General features: G+C 40.1%; 1 protein-coding gene across 3 annotated transcripts in view; it reads left to right on the top strand.

Moving 5' to 3' along the window:
• Positions 1–22410, top strand: part of dph1 (diphthamide biosynthesis 1) — a 265070-nt gene that overhangs the window by 221846 nt on the left and 20814 nt on the right. For all 3 annotated transcript variants that reach the window (XM_074679785.1, XM_074679783.1, XM_074679784.1), the window contains 3 exons: positions 12609–12730; positions 18736–18890; positions 21862–21983. In XM_074679785.1, coding sequence (XP_074535886.1) covers positions 12634–12730; positions 18736–18890; positions 21862–21983 — 374 coding nt within the window. In that variant the 5' untranslated portion in view covers positions 12609–12633. The remainder of the gene's footprint in view (positions 1–12608; positions 12731–18735; positions 18891–21861; positions 21984–22410) is intronic.

The following is a 22410-nucleotide window of genomic DNA, read 5'->3' as shown; positions in this document are numbered from 1 at the left end:
TCATGGGATATCATGTCCTGGCAGACTGCAATCCCTGATGTGTGCTGACACTGTGTCATGTGATATTCTGGCAGATAGCACCTTTGAAATTGCCTGAGCTATCAGAAAAGAACATTTGATTCAATCTACAGATACAGCTCAAGGCAAAAGGTGACTTGAGCAGGACTGGGCAGGCAAAATGGAGGTTTAGGGTTTGTTCCTGTCTGGCCTTTGACTTCTACATGTAATTATGATATTAATTAGGTAGAGGCAAGGGTTCATTTTCTACCAATAAAGAAACTAGAGGCAAGTACCTGATTTAACAATGATACCAACAGACCGTTAATACTGCAGACACATCTCTTCTCTCTCCAAAACAACCTCTTACACTGACCATAATCACAATCATTTTGGATGGCACAGCTCTCCTGTGCTTTTTATAGGTTTATTACCCTTCTGTTGGTCCTTCTGTTTTAACTTTACATTACAGCTAAGAACCAAAAACAGAAAAAAAAGAAAAACTGCTCTCTTCTGTTTTATGCTTAATTTTTGACGCTGACTTTTTAAGGTCCCCTGCTTCACAAACTACCCTCCCTCTGATTGGCCAGACTTCTGGAGGCCAGTTAGGCACAGAATTATGGGCAGACCTTGATGTTTGAGGCCCACCCCTCAAACGTGTCATAAAATAGTTATGTGATGACCTCATTATTTAATCATGTCTCTTTGGGATCTTGTGGTGATTTTAGAATGGTAAATTTTGACTGGTTTACTGACAGATTCAGGGATTTTTACCACATGTGAATATGTAGAGGTCTGAACATCTGCACACATTTTTATGAACATTCAGTACTGCGACTTTAAATCTATCTAAAATATGGGAAAGCAAAATATCCCCTCTTTAAAGTTTGTTAATTTTAAACAGAATTAATACATAATCTGTTACCATCTTTGTTAATGGATGACAGGGCCTATGGCCAAGTCAAGTACTCCAAGTACCAAGTTTGGTTCAAATCTGAATCTCCTCTTCATAAGAGAAAGCACAGTACCCCCTCTTTAAGAAAAAATAAATAAAGCTATTAGAAGACTATGATTCAATGTTTTAAGGATGGCACAGCATATTTGACTTTCAACAATCAAATTTCCATGTGTTTAAACATTCAGAACTGCACTCTTGCATTTAACACTCTGCAGTGAAATACAGCTGTGTGAAGTGAAACTAACCAAGCCAATATGTCACTTTGCTTTATGAAACAGCTACAATATGAACATGTTTGGCATATTTTCTCATGTTCTGACACATATCAATCAGAGTGATTTTGGTGGATCAAGGTAACTGAGTGTATGAAAGAAAGGAGAGAGCAGCTGCTCATATGAGATTCTCCTTTTTTTGTCAGAGGATAAATGAAGGACAACTCAATCTGCTGTACCCACCCCGATTCACCGAGCTCTGAAACAAATCTTAATGAGGGGGTGGTCCCAAAAATTAAGTGAGAGCTATAATGATAGACAGCCACACAGAGAAATTATGACAAGTAGCAGAATGGATTCAGAAAGCTTGAGAGAGGAGAAGAGACTGTGAAATGACTTGAGGGAGCCACCTGACAGATGAAGGGGGAGGGGGGAAGGGAGGCGCTCAGGGGATGAATGAAAGTAGGATTAGGAAGACCTGACTTCATCAATCAATACCAGGAAAGGTTTTAATATTATTGTCTAGAGTTTCCTTCTATCTGGACGACTAGGGCTATAAATGATTTCAGTATTTTATGGACATTGTTTCCTGAGCTGCTGCTTGATACGCATTTTCAGAAAGCTTGATCGTAGAGCTAAATATTATTTTATTTAAAATGTTTTGATGTTTGGAACCACTCAAACCAACATGTGCCAACAGGGATTTTATTTTAAAATCTAAAGAAAAAGGTTTCCTTTTCTTATTCTTCCCAGATTAAATGAATCTTGTGATAACTAGTATCTGCACACATATTCAGACAGATCAATTGGACCCTTGAGTAATTGCTAACAGTTATCAGTTGACCAGTAATTTGGTTTGATCTTAATGTGACAAGCCAATTGTTCAGCTCCTTTACAACAAAAAAAGCAAACAAACAAAATCAAAACCAATTATGTACTGCATATCTGTTTTTATCTGTTATTGTTAAGTTTGTGAATTAATTTTTGGTGAATACAGGCTTTATGAATGAATGATTTTGGTTTGAGACATGTTTTCGTTGTATACTTTTGCAACCTTTGTGTATGGTTCATTATAAGTGTGCTGAGCAAAAAAAAAAACAAAAAAACATAAAACAACTCGTCAGAGATTCTCTGACAAAAGGTTTGTTGAGCTGAGAGCCTTAAAGAGACGGCAGCAAAAAAGAGGGTGAAATACAGTTGTCTAAAACACCAGTTTAAGAAAAATAGAAAGAAAAAGAAAAATGAATGAACCAAAAGTGCATGATTAATCTCAAAGTCTCATCCTTGTTACAAGTTGAGGAGGAAAGAGTATCACTGATTATTAATAATTGATGAACTTCTGCACTGCTCTGAGCAGATATCAAGCAACATTAGCATTCTTCTGAGTTGCATTTCTGGCCACCTGATGAATAGAAGTCTAGTTATCACGCCCTTTGAGAAGGAATGGCCATGTTTTGTCTGTCCGTCTCATGTGGTCTCATTAGCTGCTAAATGCTTCACTGTGTGTAAAAGCTATAAAAACGGTCTCTGTTTTGGTGCTTGGAAGCTAATTAAGATTGCTTTGTTTGAACTTTTCGGCTTAAATCATGCAGAAAAGTTAACCAAATATGTAAAAGTTGGTGGACAGAAAACCGAAACAATGAGCCAAACAAAGCTAAAGATCCATTAGCTTGAAAGGATCTTCTTGGGTTTGTTTGTGAAAAGCCTTTTTTTCTAATGCACAAGGATTCAGTCCTCTGTTGTCTTAAAATTGCTGATTATACAAGCTATATTAAACAGGAGCTGAAGCTGTTTTTAGTATCAACCCCTGCTTTTTCTTCTTGCTTATTTAGTTATGAATATTTAATGTTGTTGGAGCTTTAAAGTAGTCCCTTAAAACAGTATTCACATGTGGGCTTTCCATGACCCCCTATGGTGTGATTCACTTACTTAAGGCTATGTAAAAGACTAATAACATTTCTCCACCACCAAACACGACTACAGGAAGCTTGGTGTTCAGTCTCTGTGAAGAAACTACAGCAATTTTTGCTGTTATCTGTCCTCTTTAACCCCTCATCCTGATTCCTGTCCTTACCCTCACCAATCTGATAACCACTGTGTCAACCTGGATCTAGATTGTCTTTTTATTATCATGTTTTTCAGAGATTAGATCTGCTTCTGGTTGTAGGCCTTGCCCTGAGTTCCACTTCCTTAAGCAATATCAGTAGAAGCAGCAGTGAGTCGTGTTGAGCTTCATCATTTTTGCCTTGTTTTGTAAATTGGATTGGAGTTCTTTTCAGCGTTCTCTGCTACACAGTTCAGGGCTCTATCTTGATAAAGCTGCAGGCTTTTCATAATGACCCATGGCTCAGGCATTTAAATAAATGCCATGACAAATAGATGCGATACACTCTCCGAAATAGCAGTAATGATCTTGTTTTTCAGAGAGTTAAAGGATTATCTAACGGTATTACTGGAAACATCTGTCTGAGCATCAACCCCACGCTCGCTGCCTCACGTCTCAGTGTTTACACATCACTGGCAGATGTTCAACACTGCAGTTGCAATGTCATATTTTACAGGGGAGGGTTGTTCCCAGACTTTTTCTTGCAAGAAAACAGACAGCCATGGATTCCTGTGTCAACATTATAATGAATAATATCAGAAAAAGGGAGAAGTAGAAGATGCGGGATGCAGGATGAGGACAGGAGAGGAGATCATGTAATCCTCCTGCTTGGTGCAACGTGCCAAAAGTATTTTTAGATGAGAGCATTTGTTGGGATGTTTTCTATGTTGTATGTGCAGAAAGCAGATTATAGATATCAGATTTGCTTCTTTTACCAGCAAGCAGCTCAAGCGCCTTACGTTGTCTCTCTTCTCGTCCTGATCATCACCCCTTTCCCCTTGTCAGTGCCTGCCGTGGCCTGACCTCTATATTCCTCCCCTCGCACATGAAGACAGCTCCTCTGATGCTCCCATTGCTTTTTTTATTTCTTTTTCAACTCACTTGCTACGTTTGTTGTGCTTCCTCTCAACGCTGTGACTCTTTCTCTGAACTTAAAATTTCCAGGGTTAAGTGCCTTCCCTCTCCCGTTTTTACCTCGACTGAACCAACCAGGAAATGCTGGCGGTACACATGGTTGCAGCCACTTTTGGAAGAAGCTGCTTTTTCCCGGGCCAATGTGCTCTGCCCCGCGCCAAAGCCCACTCACACAGACACACAATGCCTCAGCAGGGGAGCTGGTGTTTGAAATGTAATGGAATAAAAGATGAGCCTTATGCAGACGCAGGGAATAATTCACACACAAGCAATTTGTGTACAGGGAGAGTTGAGCCCTTGTCCCTATGTGTATGAGAGTGCCAGTGCTTGGTGTGGCTTGGTGTGCTAACGTGCCACATATGCTCATTTGAGCTGTCTGCCCACAGTGTATCAGTGGCAACTCTGTGAGAGCAGTGCTGCTGCACCTGTGCCCACCTTACTGACCTGCTTGTCATTTTGTCTCCTGTGAGACCAGTCTGCTACCTCGGCTATTATTAGACTAAAGAATCTCACCAGCAGCACAGTCTCACAGACAGACGACTTACTGTGGAGAGTGCTGCAACCTTCCTCTTAACAACAGACTTTTTCTTCTTTGAGCTGCTCTCCTTTGATCCTTCCTGTCCATTTATTCAACTCACACAGGTCATTCAGGGTAAACCACCACAGATTCGTATTCGTATGAAACCTCATTTTCGAATGCACAATTGTGTCTGCAATCAGGAGATTCTCAAGTGCGGAAAACCTGCTGCTTTGCCCCCTGCTAATCCCTCAGCCTGTTTGTATTTTCCTGCAGTACAATGATTCATTCATTCACGTCATTTAAATGTGTGCACACAAACATGCACAAAGGCAGTTTAGTAAGCCTGCTTACAGCTGCTGTTTTTTTCTAAATATATCAACATATTTATACAGTATTCTGTTCTCATTCAGTCAGGGTTTACCTCAAACTGTGGCGTTCTCTTTTTACCTTGAATAATCACAGGACTATTGCAAAAGTCAAATAAAGCCACATCAAAGGCTAACACTTGGAGTATGTTGAATCAGCTCTGATATAAGATTTCCTTGACTTTTCACCCCATACTAACCACTTTATTCGGTCTCAAAGGTTAAATTTGAAATCTTTCAGAAGATTGCTACTTCTGAATAAACTCAGGCCCTGAATTAGGTTAAACCCCAAACTATCCTGCTCATTTAACCTTTTCATATTCTCTTGCAAAACTTTAGAATATCTCTGCCCTATATACCAGTAACTTTGTTTGAAAGACATTTTTTTATTGAGACATCTGTTTCATTTTGAGCTTCAAGCATCGGCAGAGCGAATTGTTTGAAGAAGAGCCAACCGGATCAGAGAAGCTCCAGCTCGTTTGGAAACTTCTGACACTCCTTATTATGTCATGAACAGGCACAGGAGCAGCTAAAGGGATAATCTCACGGAGCCCACACAAGTTTGGCTCATCAGATCCTTGTTATTTGGAGAGATCACACCTTAGTACCACAGTGTGGCAGAGAGGAAAGTGAAAGGTAGCTTACTGAACACCCCCTCTCATTTTTTGGTAATAAAGCTGTCTGAACTCATGATTTGTATAAACAGCGTGAAGAACAACAACAAGCTTAGTGTAGTGGAAAAGATGTGCACATTATGATGCATAGTGACAGCTTTAAAAATCAATAACTGTGCTCCTTGAGTTTTGCATTAAAAAGCTCAATTGACTTATTAATGAACCAAGACAGATTCCCTGTGGAAAAGACATTCAAACAGTAATAAAAATGCGTATATCAATAGGTACAAGAGCTGGTTGTTATAACAAATAACTTCTGTGATTGTTTAACTCTTTATTTAAATACAACAAGGTTTGTTCCCTTCACACTCATACACAGATGGCAGAGGTTGCTTTTGTAATGGATCACAAGTATTAGTTAAATTTGGGGTTCAGTGCCTTGACCAAGGACACTGTCATTTGACTGAGGGAACTGGGACAATCCTCAGACCTTACGATTGAGAGATGACCCACTTTACCAATGATCCAAAGCCACCCAGAGTGTACACATTAAATACTTAATGCATTAATGTCTTACTTGACATATGACACAATCATAACAAGAGGGAGGTAAATTTGGTCTGTTGGTCACACTGATACAATAGCACAAGTAAGTGGACTTGATATGTTTGGTGAGAGTTGATGAGTATTGTTGAGGATTTCTTAGATGCAAACTCAGTTATATGAACTGATGAGACGGCAGAATCAACTTGGCAGCCTTTGCGGGTTTATCGGATGACACAGCTCACAACACAGCAGTTTTTAGTGCTTTGACATTAGCTTTACTTCTTGAAGCTGGAGGTTGCCGCTACTGGAGCTTGAACTGCTGAAAAAGTATTGCCTGGTTCTGTCAAAAAGTTGTCAGGACATACAATGCATCAGCTTGTTGGAGTAAATCTACAATTCAAAAGTGGCATTTGGTATGCCATGGATTGCTTATCAGCACGTGCCAGTCGCTCTGTGCCACGTGCTGGTCACTCAGTGACACATGCCAGTTCGGTCAGCGCCAATTACTGTTCAGTCAACGCTATGTGCCAGCCAGTCCATGGCTTGTGCCAGTCAGTCAATGTCATGCGCCAGTCACCCACAGAGGCATTTTTTGTAGTTCAATAGATGTGCTCAAAGGGTGGCAAGGAAAGGTCAAAGTTGAAGGTTCTTTAACAAACTTGCCAGCCGGAATAATTTACCTGGGCAAAGATGGATCTTGACCAAAATCATTGGCATGGGGTGCTGAGCAACTGACACATTGGGGCACCAGCTTGCAATTTTAAGGACTTCCAGGATCTGCTGCTAACAGTGTGGAGCCAGATTTTCCAGCACACATTCAGAGGTCTAGTGGAATCCATGTTTTGTTAGGTCACAGTCAAACAGCCCAAAACAGTAGGGGGGGCTACTTAGTGTTACACAGGTGGTCATAATGTTACAGCTTTCCAGAACTGAAAAACATACCAGATGCCTGATATGTGACAAGACACACAGGGTAACACGATGCGTTACATAAGCCTGAACCAGAGGAAGCTGATATTCTCACATGCACTGAGAAAGAGCCTGTGAACAATTCAGGATGGATTTGCAATCCAGCAGTGACACATTCACAATCCTGCTCTGCAATTTAGAAGCACAAAACGATTTTGCATGTATTTGAAGTATGAGAGGAAACTCAGGGCCACCGGAGGAAACCCACACACCCACGGGGAGGACATACAGACTTTATATAGAAAGAGCCTTGGCTGAAGATTAGAAGTCCAGCTGTCTTTTGTGAGAGGACAGTGCTACCTATCTAAAACTATTCTGCTGTATGTGAAACTTTAAAAGCAGGTAGGCTCAGGATACACTTTAGTGATTTCCTTGTCCATTTATCATTTTCATTGCAAAGATGCTGCTGAGCAAATCAATTTGAAAGTTAAAAAAAGAGAATGTGACATTGGCAAATGTTATTAAGACACCCGATGCAGCAGATGACTGACAAGTATACCAAGTTTTTGGCTTGTTGACAACCATCACACTTACCAAGCAAAGACATAAATGCATGACAAGTAGCATTTCTGCAGCTTGTGAGAAAAAAGTCCCTCTTTCTAGGAGCTTGATGGCTCTCTGAATATCACTTAAGAGTTTTTTTTTATTCTTACATTACCTGTAGGAAATCGAAGAGCCACAATTTTTGACCTCCATTAGAGTGGGACACTTAGCCGCCTCTTCTTAACAGTAGAGATGAATTGGAACATTTCAGAATCTAATCAAAATCAACGACAAAAGCAATCACACTCAAGTACAAATAGATAAAGAAAAAAATGATGTTTTTCTTATTGACTTTTTCAGAACAGTTTGGCTTTCCTCTGTCCATATTTTTTAAATCGTTGACTGTTTCATTCAGTCATGACTGATTTTTCACAATAGGTGAGAATATAAAACATCTTGTCACCAATCAAAATACTGATGATGGGTCAGAGTGAAATTAAGTGCTGTTTCATACTTGCAAACCAAACCGCATGTAAAATTCTGAAAATTAAAACTATCCCATCCTATCCAATCAATTCTGATCAAAGAATGCTGCTAACAGAAGCCATACCCAAAACCACATGCACGAATACCAACCCTTTCATTAAAACAGGTTTAATATTGGGATAATATTGATCTCAGTAGATAAATGTTGCCAAAGTTTATTATGGTATTAAGAAACTTTGGGCAATACATATGGTCTATTTGATGATGCAGTTAAATGACGACTTGGGAGACTTGTCTTGTGGTCTAAAAGTGACACTAGAAGGTGAAACTCATGGTCTTCTACCACAATAAAGGGTTGTTTATAAAGTGCTATAACTTTAGTGATACTTTAGGTTGTCTCTAGAGAATTGTCTGCAGTTGTCTGTTGTTTGTTAAATAAAAGAACAAGGGACTAGACCTGATTTATGAGAGAGGTAATTTAAAATTACTTCTGCCATGATGTAGCACTATATGGTAAATAAAATAAACTTGATTTCCAGGAAAGGTGCGTGGTTGGCATACCCTACATTCAGTGTTGCCAATGACTTTTTAGACCCCTCTAGCAAATCTTTTTCAAAAAAGTGCCAAGTCCAGCATTAAGTTTAGTGCCAAGTTTACCAACAGGTTTGGTAAAAATCTTAATGACAAGTTAAGTGACAATCTTACCATCAGGCAACTTCTGGAGTTTGGAGACTCTGTCGTGTAAGTACGTATCCACCACCCACTGCTTCTCAAAAAGCAGCACATGCTGCCATGGGCCCCTCCCCCTCATTTATTAGTGAATAAGGCCCAATATTCTTTACTCACTTTTTGACCCCGTGTACATGACAACATTTCATCCAAAAACGCTAAAACACAGTGAAAAAAATCTTTCCGATAACACGGAAACACTGAGGGCGTGAAAAAACACTGAAGTACGCAGCCCTGTAGGTGGTGTTAAAACTATCTTGTCCAGAAGCAGCTTTTGGTAGATCTCCACTGAAGTAGAGTGGAGCTAATCATCTGGTGTATTTGGGAATTCTAAGTGCAAAAGTGGAGCAACAAATGCACATTTTGTTGATAGACAGTCAGCAGATTCAGCAGCACAAGCACAACACGGTAGTTTTTGATGTTCGTAACAAGGGTACTGTTGGACCCATTGTTGGACTGTTGTATGCGCTCACACAGAGCGGAGTGTGACGTCAGCATTTCCACTGAAAATCCCAGCTTACCGTTTACATGGCAATGGTGATGGCAGCATTTCGGAAAAAACCCACTCTGGAGGCCGTTTTCAAAAGATGCATTTTAGGTCGGCTGAAACGCCATTTCCGTGTAAATGTGAGGCTGAAAAGCAACAAAACTTTTGCGTTTCACCTTAAAAACCATTGTCATGTAAATGGCCCCTTTGTCTCTTCCACAACATTATTCCTCTTTCCTACAGCCTCTATGACATTTTCATGCAAATGGAAAATTATGCCAATTATGCCAATAAGGCGTTAATGTCATTTAGCAACTTCTAGGACAGCCAATAGCTACTTTCCTTATTGAGGAGTTGGCATCACTGCCTACGGTCCTTACTGAAACAGTGAGGTTTGAAAAGTTTTGTAGTCTCTTTTTTTATCTGCTAATTTTGTAGCTGCCCTTGTAAGAATTGTTGCTAACGTGTTTTTAGCTTAAAAACTTGTGCTATTGGGAAAATTACCCCTAACTTCAATCATTCTCAATCACCTAAACCTTAAATAAATCACAATGCAGAGAAAAAGAGGGAGTCTTTTAAATCAAGACCTGCAATTTTCATCAACAGTTGAGTGTCATCCGCAAAGAGTTGACTTTTGAGAGCTGATGGGATGTTTTAAGGCAGGGGAAGTTTTCTCTTCTCTTTCTAACTTTTTTAGCAACTTGAAAGCACTAATATCCACAACTTCTCATTTGTGGAGACACGAGAGGAAATTCTGTGAAAGTTTATCATCTTCAGAGAGATAAATCTGCTTCACCTGCTGATAAAACAGCAATACAGTCAGCTGGTAACTGAATACAAAGCCTTGTGAGTGTTGGTGCTTGTGCTGCCATATGACTAATGATAACTATATATTGCAGTCGGCTTCTACACATGTTTGCGACACACACGCCAAAGCTGCGATTTCTTTCTTCTGTAACAAAGATTCCAATCAGTCAGCAATTTCTCACACATATTGAGCTGTATGCTAAAGAGCTAATTAACAAGGAACATTATGGAGCTCACAAACTTCCCTGACATCTTAATTAGATCTTAATGACATTTCGGTCAGAATTGGTTGAACTGAGTGAGTGCTGTGAGATGAGGGAGAAACCGGCGCTGATATGGAGAAGGGAACGAGAAGACAGCTGATAGGAGAGTGAGAGAACGCAGGAACGGGGAGTTTGCGGAGATGGAGTGTTGAATAAATGGGAAGGAGGAGCACATTTGTGCTGTATTTGTGTACTTCAGTCATATAGCATGTCTTGTGTGAGATAGCGTGTATTAGAAATAGGATTTGATTAACACTGAGACACTTTTCATTCCATCTTCCGTCCTGTCCTCTCTCCCAGAGGAATACGGGACTATATGTTGCCCAGTAATTACTCTGCCCGTATCCCAATGGTATCGCATCTCTTATGGGGCCTCTTAATCGTATTCGTGGCATTTATTACCACAAAGTTTCACAGCCCTCACTCTAGAAATAGCAACATATGCACGCACCAGTGACGATAACATCGTAATGGTATTTCTGGCAGATAGATGGCTGATTAGTTTCAATAATCTGTCGTTGTGCTATTTTGAATTGCAGATGGTTCCGCATGGTCCGCAGTGATTCCAGGGAATACTCTCGTTTTCCGAGCAGAGGAAAAGGGGGGCCTGTGTATTTTTAGCAGAAAGGTTGATGCACCTTTATGCAACTCCAAACAAAGTCAGCGGACTGCAGTGAAAGAACAATGTGCTGCAGTGAATGTGCAAATTAGAGCTTGACTCCACCAACTTCAAACCGCCTGTGATTAGATCATTTTTAGTGCACCATAATTACCTTGCTGCTGTGGGCTGTGAACACACATGGAAGCAGAACAAAGAGGCGATCCTGGACACCTTGTCAGCAGAGGGAGTAATTGATTAAAATCTCCAAAGACAAATGTTTATTTACCGGATAAGTTGCTCTGTGTGTTCTTCCCTGGGCTCAGCTGGCCACCACTGCCCTTCAATCGAGAGCAGTCATTAGAGGAGAAGGGGGACAGTGAAATCAGGAGCGACAACAGAGAAAAGTAGCGGCCGATGATGAGGAGGAGAGGAGCCCAGAGAGAGTGCAAACCAGAGATTCCATCGGAGAAAATGGGGAAGGAAAGGCTAAACAGAAACTTTGTGTGAAGCCCCTTGCGAGGAGCAGAAATAAACAGAGTGGATGTGGGTTGAAAGATTGGGCAGCAGGAGACACATTACTGAGAATGTGTTGGTTACTGCTGATGCTGTTCTGTGTGCAGCCATGTCTGTTTATCACTTCCCTCTCCTCCCCAAGCCCTCCGTCTCATCTTTATTCTCCCCCTTATGTCTAGCCTAAATCTGTCAGAATACAGCCACAAATACCTGGCAACAACCAACATTTGCAACCACCCCCTCGTCTCCCCATCTTTCCTCCCCTGCAATGCCTCGAGCTTCTGCTCATTTGCACTTCCTCCCTGTTACTCTGAGACTTTATTCATTTCACTTAGCCTTTATGGGTTTATTTAGCATTTTACTTGCCTATAAAGGGCAATAAAAGGAAGCGCTTCTTTCTTCTTTCTTCTTTCTTTTTTTTTTTTTTGCTGTGCATCCACAATTCATTCTAACACATCTTGGTCCACGGATGCTTGTGTAATTTTGTGCTTTTCTTTTCACAATAGCCATGATTTATATGTTTTTTCTGTTAAAGACACAAAGTGGCCCACATGGTCTGTGCTTCACGCTCATAACCTATTGTGGCATAAAGCATTCAGCCTGAAGAGTTTATCCTTGTGCTGCAGACAATAACTGTTGCTGAGGTTGTTTGTGCTATCTCCAGGCAGATGTTCTGTAAAGTTCTGCCTCTGGTCTGAAACCAGGCTGACTTGTGACCCATTAACCCTCATCTGACACAACTTGAACCACCAAACAGCTCGTGCAACATTCTGGCTTGTGGCTGCTGGTCATGAAGAGCCAAAGAATAGCAGTGTGTCACTCTGATCCTCCATGAGTCTGTCATCGACTGACGCTGATGTCAGATACTATATAGTGAACTCTGTCTGTACCAAGTGGATAGACATTGATCTTGTTCAGCTTTCTCATAATCACACTGTGCCTGGCATGCTACGTGTATCGACCCCTGTGATAACAAACGACAGGATGTGCATATGCTCTGTGACAGCGCTGTTCAGTGTCTGTGTCTGTTTTATTACAGGTTCACAGTGGCAGATACCATCGTGATGGGGGACGTGACGTACGGAGCCTGCTGCGTAGATGACTTCACCGCCCGAGCCCTGGGAGCTGACTTCATGGTGCACTATGGCCACAGTTGTCTTAGTGAGTCTATTTTATCTGTGCATATTCCACGTTGGTCCCATACACTGCAAGCAATTACAAGCAATTCAGACCTCATTTTTGTCTTTAAATAACTTGAAACAAGACATTTTTCTGAACTGGTCAGGTAAGTGTGGCTCATATAAAGTCTAAAAAGACATTTTCTACTGAAAATAAGACCAATACACTTGATAAGATTTCAATTAGGTGGTAACTGAAACGTGTGGATAAGATGGTTTGAAAATGTAAAGAAGTGGCAAACACTGTATAACTTTCAAAAGATATTGGATGTTGTGTCAAAATGTTTGCTTCCTTGCGAAACAATTTAAATCTTAGTTATCATCCAAAATCGAAGAAAAGTTAAGATTGGATAAAAATGAAAAGATAAAAACATAAATCATCATTATAATGGGAAGCAGGCTCATGTAATCTCTGTTACCCACTGTATCTCCTGCTGTTCTGTCTCTTGATTTCTCATCCTGCCTCACAGGATTTTGTACAGCACAGTCATATTTTAGCCATTATTTTTACTACTCATCAATGTTAAAATAAACATAAAGTGTGCACCTTCACTTTCTTAACTCTTTAGCAAAGTTAATCAGATCAGGACTCGGTATCGGCAAATATAAAATACTAAAAAATCTGATTAGTATTGGAGGCAAAAAAAGTTCAGGACATCCCTCGTAGTTTTATCATTTTAGTAGTTTCCCAACAAGTTTGGACGGCAGTTTGGTGCTCTAAAGTTGGACCACACTCTCAATGTGTGGCATAAAAGTGATCTCCACTTTTTGGATCAAGCCGAGCTGCAGTTTTTTGGCGCTGTGTTTTTCCGCTCTGAACCTTTCGGCTTGGTTTGCCTGTCTCTGTTCCTCTGCTTGCAAGTCCTACTCCCACCAAGAAATATGAATGAAGCAAGCACTTAAAGAGAGTGCAGCACGATAAAGAAGTTAGCAAACAGAAAGACTGATGCATGGAGTGATCGATCAACCGAAGCATAACTAGTTAGTGCATCCTGCTAACTCTGGTACTGCTGCACATCAGACCTTTGGAGCCTGGACATCGCATTTAGCCAGCAAATCAATGGGGAACATGCATTAGAGCCGTCCTTTTGAAACCTCATGCAGTTCTCCAGGACCTTCAGCCTCGCCCCCGCTGTCTCTTACAGAACATGGGAGGAAATGCTAAATCAATAGTTTTGATATATCCCTGCCAGGACAGACTCCCCTCTCCCAAATACCAGCAATGACCAACAGAATTTTAATACACTGGAAAGCTCTTTCTGCGAGCCTTTTAGCGCATGTCTTTGTGTGTGAACATTCATTATCAGGTAGCTGTGGAGGAGCTGTGTGTATGCATGTTTGTTCACAGAGAGAATATGTACCCACTCCCAATGTGCTCACACAGACCTGATTAAGGAAGAGGGAAAGGCACCGGAGATCAATTATCACTTGGATGTGAAGCTTCTTTGAAGAGATTTTCACACAAATTGGATTGAACTACAGATTACAAAACAATGTGTGTGTAGTTGTGCCAGTGTGAATGTGTTCCTGACCTTCATCACTCAATCATGAGGACATCATGTGCACTGCTTTAGAAGATGTGCTACCTGTGGGAGATTAAACACACTGCTTTCTGACTCAGTCATAGAGAAACTGAGAGTCCTGTGCTGCTTTATTCTCCTTTCATTTCCTCTGAGGGATCTGCTTTTGAGTATCAGTGCCATCATTTCTTTTTATCCACAGAAAGCAGCTCCATCTAATGTGGGACAATATGCGCAGCACCATAAAGCCATGCTATGTTCTATGTAAGATGTAAGGTTATTTACTGATATGAGGAATGTAAATCAGAGGTAACCTTGTTGAGGTTAAAGGAGAGTTTCCTTTTGTAGACAGAAAGCTCAAAGATGATGCAGGCGTGAGAGGGCAAAGAGGAGAGAAAGTAAAATAAACACCAGCTATTGCATTTGAACTCTAATTTATATTACTCTTATTTTATTGCTGCTATCCAGGAAATGGAAAAATAAAATTGGCAAGTCACAGCAGCCCTGCTCTGAGAAATTCAGGCCAGCTGCGATAGCTCAGAGAGTCACATCACAAGTAGGCTCTCACTATTTTGAAGGTATGAGTCATTACAGGACAGCTTTGATGAGCAAAATGTACTCCTGGCACAGACTTTATTTTGATCTGGTTTCACTAATTGAAACATCATGATACTTGGCTTTAAGTGGCAGGCAGTTCAGCAGAGCAAATCCATCAACATGTGGGATTAGATATTTATATATATTATATAATTCCCATTAAACCACAGTCAATATTTCATCCATACAAAACCCTACGTCATCTATACCTCAAGCTCCCAAATGAACGTTTCTTATGTTAACTACCTTATTCTGATTGGTCAAAACCGACCAAAGCTGGTGACTCATTCATGATCACAGGTGTCATAATAAATCAATCCATATAAAGGACTCCAATACCACTGAGGATATTTTTGATATTACTCTCAGTGTGTTTGGAGAGAACAAAACGTTAGCAGATTGGTGGTTGATGTCTGATCAGTCACCTGCAGAGAAAGGAAGACAAAAAAAAGCAGAAACTTGCAAGGGATGTGAAAACACATAAAGAGCTCAGTGAATGAAACAGATAGTTAGAAACAGAAGAATATGACAACAGAGTTAAAAAGAGGAGGGCTTTAGAAAGGCACTTCTGTTATTTTCTTAAGAATAAAAAATGCCAACAGAAAACTTTGATTTTGAAATTGTTTAATTTCGTTTGGTTGTGGGGGGCCAAGAAAATCTCTAAGCCACTGAAGCGCCGCAGCTTGGTAGCCCTGCTGTTATGCTGCAAATTAACATGTATGATGGAGAAAAGTCAGTCATGGTCCCTGTTTAACCCCCATACTGTGTGTGCCGATAGTAAACTTAGCAATTCAGTCAGGAGACATTTTTTTAACCAGGCTGTATATAGGTTATTTTCTGCTTTGAAAATGGCTTTTTTTGGCTTGGTGTGTATGTGACTTCTGGTACTTTCGGAGCCAGCCTCAAGCAGACACTTGAGAAACAGCAGAATTTAGCACTTCCACATCGTTTCATATTCTTAGACCGGAGGTTGCTGCTTGTTTTAAACTCATGTTTGAACGTGCAAGCTTTACAGAAAATAGAGAACTTAATGGATATGGCTCACTTACATGATTTGCTCAGATTCTTCTTCATGCTTGGGGTAAGACATAGAGAGATTCAGCTGTTAGTGAGCACTGTTTTATAATGATAAGCATGTGAAGGATCCATGAAGTACGTACGTTTTTTTTCTTCTAATAAGACTGCCATAGAAGTGCGTTCAACAAAACCTACCAAATCTGAGCAACTATTACTTTATCTGCACAACTACATCATTTTTAAAACAGTAAAAAAAAAAATGTTGATCATTACAGAATGGTCTCCAGGTAATAAGTGTACTCCACTTGTAGCTTTGAATTTGTATTGTTACGTCGGCTGAGGAGGTTATGTTTTTGGGAGAGTTTGTCTGTCTGTCAGTCTGTCTGTTTGTCTGTGAACAACATAACTCAAAAACAGATCTTGATAAAACTTTCAAGAAATGTTAAAAATGTGATAAGGAAGAAGTAATTCAATTTGGAGGTGATCTGGATCACCGTCTGGATCCAGGATTTTTTTTAAAGGATTCTTTATCATTGTGGGATTTGACCGTTTACACCATATGTCTATATAACTCCACAATATAGAGTTGGATGACTTTTCAGAAGAAAACAAGACAAGGTCACTATTCTGACAGATTTAAAAAGGCGATCAAGCAATATTCTAGGTACTAAGGTCCGGAATATGAAGTATGTACTGGGTCATCATAGTTTTCAACACTGTCAGGTAAGAAATTATTGTACAAATCTGCAAATTACACCAAATTGTAGCCTGCAGTCGGCTGAAAGGTAGTATAAAATTAAAGTAGGACTAAAGTGTTGCATGACAATCACAATATGCTTGGTGGAGGTCTGCGCTCTCCGAGTGCTTTTCTAGTTTTACTGAATTTTGAGAAGCATGGTTTGACATTAAATTTATTGTTTTGAAACTGAATTTTACCAACTTGACAATTGGACTCTATATAACCCTTAGATTCAAAAAATAAAGAACTTAATTCCAGTTTGCTTAATAGTTTCAAGAAATTGTATCGTAGTTCAGCACAGCACAGCCATTACGTCATATTTGTCAGTGAGAAAGAGTATTTGAGCACAGATTCAACTTCTGCATGGTCTGTGAGTGTAGTCCTCACCTGGGCAGAGTGAGCTTAGCTAGCTCCTTTTCCATAATAATCTGAAGATTAGGGGCTGAAACCTCCAGTATGCTTGAAACTTAAAACTATATTTACAAACACTCCCAACAGCAATAGTGATGCTCGGGCTTGCATTACGTTGTTTTGTATATGTGAAGATGAATATGAAACATTTAATTTTGTCTAAGCTAATATTTCAAAGGGCTGCTCGTTCAGCTAGTTATAAGACACATCACTTATTACTCTCTGCTCATTCAAGCATTAAATTCTACTCCTTGGTTCAATTCTTCCACACTCAAAGTAATAATTGTTGTAATGTTCACAGAGCTGACCGCAGTCACCGCTTTGGATGAACCTGTTAGTATATATTGATTTGTAAATAAGCCACTCAGCCGTGGTGTCATAACATGTCTTAGCCTCACTTGTTATAAATGTGCCGTGTATCTGTTTTCATGAGCTGTAAGAAGCAGCTGCGTGACTTCACTGCTTTAACACACAGATGTATGGAAGCCCTGATGGTGCTAGTGAGTCTCGTCCATCTCATTGACTGCGTCTCTGATTGCAGCGCCTGAGTGCTCTCAGGCTACCATGTTAATGCGAACACAAATCGATGTCACTCCTCTTTGCCCTTTAGGTTTAGCGAGTGTCCATAAACAAGCCAGCAGACAGCTGTTAGTCTTTTTTACTCTACTTCTCTGACCCTTTTTAGCCTCATGATATATTTAACTCCTTGGTTTTTTCACTCAACACGCGGCCTGAAGCAGGGCCCACCTTTTTAAACCCTCAATCCATCTCCTCCTTTTCCCTTTCTGCTGAGATGTGAGCCCATTCATCACCTCTGGTGCCAGTTAATTGACAAGCCATCCCCCAAACCCCCAACACACATCCATACACACTCAGAGTATCCTATTACTTTTGTCCACTCTCCCTCTCTTCCATGACCTATCCTTTAGAATGTATAAACTGCATTATTAAATCACCTTTCCACACCACCCTATTGAATTTCAGTGTTTCCCACCCCACTTTAATGAGAATTTATCATTCTTATCTCCTCATTTTCTGCATTTAATCCTTCATAGAAATATGTATCACATACCTCCTCCACTCTAGTCACCATGTTTTATTTTTGCCCTTTTTTCACACTTTACCTCACCAATTAATCTGGGTTATCACATCAGCTGCAAATGCTCATAAAACATCCCCATCATAATGGGTCATTTGTTTGATCACAAGAGAAAACTCCCCCTTGGTCTTGATCTGCAAATTGAATGCAGCACAGGAGGATGAGTAATTATAATGACCAACACAAACGATGATTTGTCTTTTTTATCCGTGCCCTTTACACCCCTCTATTTTCTTGAACCCTCGCCTACTTTTTCAGTATCAAACTCAGCACGTATCTAACTTCTCGTGGCTATTGGGTGCGTAGTAAATGACCTGTGAAATTAATGGCATTAATGGTAATCGCATGTGGCGCTCTCCTTTTCCTAAATAATTAAAGTCTTTGGCGTCAGCTCCTCCAGCATGTGCAGGAGATTCATGCTGCATGAGTTTCAGTTCGACCGCACTGTGGGTGCTTTATGCAAGCTATAGTGTACATGTTCATGTGTTGCTATTCAGAGCTGAACACGTGCTGCGTGTTAATGTTCCCAGTGTATATGAAACAGGCAAACCTGACATAACAGAGTGAATAATTCATCTCTTTTCTTCTTTTTTGTCTCCCTGCAGTCCCCATTGATTCCACAGCCGGCATAAAGATGCTCTACGTGTTCGTGGACATCCAGATGGACAATGGACACTTCCTGGACACGGTCAAGTTCAACTTCACTCCTGGACAATCTCTAGCGCTCGTCAGCACTATTCAGTTTGTGGCAGCGCTGCAGGTGATTAAGAAGTGTCAGAGTTTGTGTAAGGCAGAGCTGACGTGGAGTGAATCTGTTTTGTCACTTTTGTGTATGTTCTGCTTCTCTCAAGTGTTTTTATAGCTACGGCATAGGAACACACACATATACACACACACACATACACACACACACAGATATATTTCTGTACAGTGTGCTTTCCCCAGCCTTTATGAACAAGCGTGCACTCCATACTTAAGCTCAGTTCAAGTGTGGGTTTGAGGAACCCAGCTGTGGCTATTTTGGATTTGAAAGGTGGAATGAACTCGGAAGGCCTTCGGGTTCAGCATCGTGCTTATCTCTGCTCTTTACATAAGCAGTGGCTGCAGCTATAGTATTAAGGTCGAACACTCGCCTCTGTGTTCTATAACGTGTTTGATTTGCTGTGTTGGACCAGCAGCACTCTGGGCCTTTGGCTAATGTAACCACTGTTATTTTTAAACCTAGCTCTGCGGGTGGGTCAGATTTAATGTTTGGGTGTTTGTGTGCATTGTGCACTGTGATGCATTTCAGTCATGTCTTATGGTGTGTGGGCTTGTTGAGGTCACACAGTATGGGCGGGAGAAGCTGGGAGTTCATGCATATTCCCTGCCGACTGCCTTAAATTAGCCTTAAATCCGTTAATTTATCCTTGCACCTCTGATCCCACTAACTCTGCTGTTATTTTCTGCTGTAGTTGTTCACTCTCTAATCTTTCTGCTCTGCCTAAATGAATGTAGGTGTTTGGAAGAGTGGATTTTCTTGATCTTAAAAGTTTTTTTTTAAGAGAATATTGATTTCCTTGTTTACTTTTTATAATTCTATCTACACATTTTTATAAATTTGTTTTTTTTTGGCAGACAGATCCTTTGGCAGTACTTCTCTGAACTTGAGATGCAGAGATTCCATCCTGGTATCTGGTATTGGTCGGCTATAGACTCAAAAAGTGAGATCAGATATCAGAAGTTTGAGATATATGTTATTACTAAAGCAATTCGGACAACTTCTTGTAATATGTGTGAGTTAAGTCACATAAGTCATTCCCCCGAGCAGGTCACCCAGTCTAAAGAAATTTAGACAGGCCCCTGCTTGTTAACATGTACCCCGTTGCATGCATGTTATGTTGCTTTGCTGATCAACGGATGGTTTTATGCTGAACAGGGGTTCATTTGATAGAATAAACAAGGTAAGAGTGAACTAAGCTTTACCCCACGTAAAAGTCAAACAACTTCTCAAGCTTTTATGGCCATAGAGTGCTCCACTTTTTCCCTCATTCAAAGGGCATTTAGTGTGCTGACTTAATTTTTGAACTGTCGTAAGTAAACCTCCACTAAGGATTGGGACTGTGCAGGTTGTTCAGTCTCTGACCCTGCTCAGGCAGTCCTGTCTACTTTTAGACCAGCCACCAATCAGCAGCCTCTTCCACTTCATTCTGTACTTCATTCTCCTCTTCATCCTTATCTTCCTCTTTCTCATCGTCCACCCTCCCCACAGTCAATATTCACAAATCATGATCCATCCATATCACCAAAAGAGTAAATTTTCTTTGCTAAAGTGGGAGTATTCAGAAAATAACTGAATTATAGCTTTTTTTTACATCTTAATTAAAAAGCAAGAGCAGGATTTTTGTTATTATTATGGTTTTTTTTTTAATATTGAAGGAAAGGGGGTTGAAGTTTTACTGATAAAAGGTATAGTGTACATCAAACCATTTGCACTGTCAATTTGAAACACAAAGAACATGTGTCCATCATGGTGCTTAGTGTCAATGAAACAAAAACGTTTTCATGACATTCTAATATTTTTAATTTACTTTTACTGTGTTAACCAAACTACACACACAAATTGTCAGCAGCTGATGGGCGTAAATGGGATTGTAACATTTGTAAACACACAGGCACACGTTGAGCCATTTAAATCACAAATTGCAGCCTTTTGTGCAATTGCTTAATTGCATGTTCCCAAATCACAATTGTGATTCACTTAATCGTGCAGCATGGATTGGTGCTTCCCTGTTCAAGATTATTAACATTTACTTACAGTATGACAGGTTTCTGATTGGTCTCACTGTCAATGGGGACTTAATAGAGATCACATATTATCTTATTAATTACTGCCAACCTTTGTTCTTCTTTACATCATCACCTTCCTTCAATCATTCATCTGCAAATAATATTTTACACATTCCCTCTATTTCTTGGATCTATGATCTGAGTGCCCATGTCTTTGCCTGAAGCTATTTTACTGGAGCCACACTGTAAAGAAGTATTTTACTGTTTCAATATAAAAAGAATTGACCTGCTTAGTGCACATATCCAGTGTATAAAATGCCACTTCTGTGCTTTTCCTCATCATACAGGCATTGATTGGAAAAACAAACACACAAAAATTGGATCAGCAGCCTCACTGGAAGCATTTCAAGCCTGGCACATTAACATGTTTATTAATAAGCAGGAAGTGACAGCTCAATTCATAGTCATAACATGAACCCTCACACACATATGGGTTCTCACTGAGTTTTGCACATGTGAGTATTAAATATGATATCTTAAAGAACAGAGAGTTTGAAACACAAAATGACTGAATCCATCAGTTTGTGGCTCTTTCTCTGTTTGATTTGTGTCGTTATTGATCTCTTTTAGAGGCCACTACAGCCTGTGGTTGTCCACTTTTTCCTATATTTCCTTTCCCCTCTCCTTAAATTGTATCTGACCTGTCATAAAACAGCATCAGAAAATGAAAAAGGGCTTTTTGCTGGTCTCAGCTCATGGTTTGTGTTTTGCTATAAACATCTGATAGTGTCATGAATGGCCTCTGAGAATAACTATTAAACTCTTCCACGGAGTGTTCTCTTTGGAAAGCAATTCCGAACCCCGAGGCTACTCCAGAAAACAGGAAAGTGTTGATGATGAACTTGTCAAAACATACAAATCTCTAACTGTGTCTCCTTCTCCCTTCCTCCTCTGCGCTGCAGGCCGTGAGTGCAGCTTTGAAGCCAGTATACGACGTGCTCGTCCCGCAGTGTCGTCCTCTATCACCCGGAGAGATTCTGGGCTGTACATCCCCTCGCTTGGATCGACAGGTTGATGCCATAATGTAAGAAACCTGCTGTTTTCAGTGTTTCCCCTAAGTTTAAAGCCTTAAGGGAAGGGGCTCGCCTGTTTTTGTGGTGTGTCTGCATGTGCCTCAACTTGTGTGTGTCTATCTGCTATTATGGAAATTAATTAAATTGATTATTCTAATAAGAAATGTTGCACGATGGACAGCAATTTATTTTTCATCAAATATGTTATTGCTGTTGCTGCTTCAGCAATGTGAATGTCCCTGCTCAATGTAATTAAAGATTTATCTTTTTATCTGGGCTTAAAAACTTCTTTAAACTAATTAGACTGGGTGATACACATATATTTTGTAATACATTTTTGTACTAAAATCATACAGTGGAATATAATATCACTACAGTCATATTTGTTAAAGTCAAGAGTGGAGTAAAAAAAAAAAGAAAAAGAAAAAGAAAGAAAAA

Source organism: Halichoeres trimaculatus, unplaced genomic scaffold (assembly GCF_033239565.1).
Source record: "Halichoeres trimaculatus isolate MK-OKI-2021-1 unplaced genomic scaffold, fHalTri1.1 fHalTri1_scaffold_9, whole genome shotgun sequence".
NCBI lineage: Eukaryota > Metazoa > Chordata > Actinopteri > Labriformes > Labridae > Halichoeres > Halichoeres trimaculatus.
This window is presented reverse-complemented; position numbering and strand designations above follow the sequence as displayed.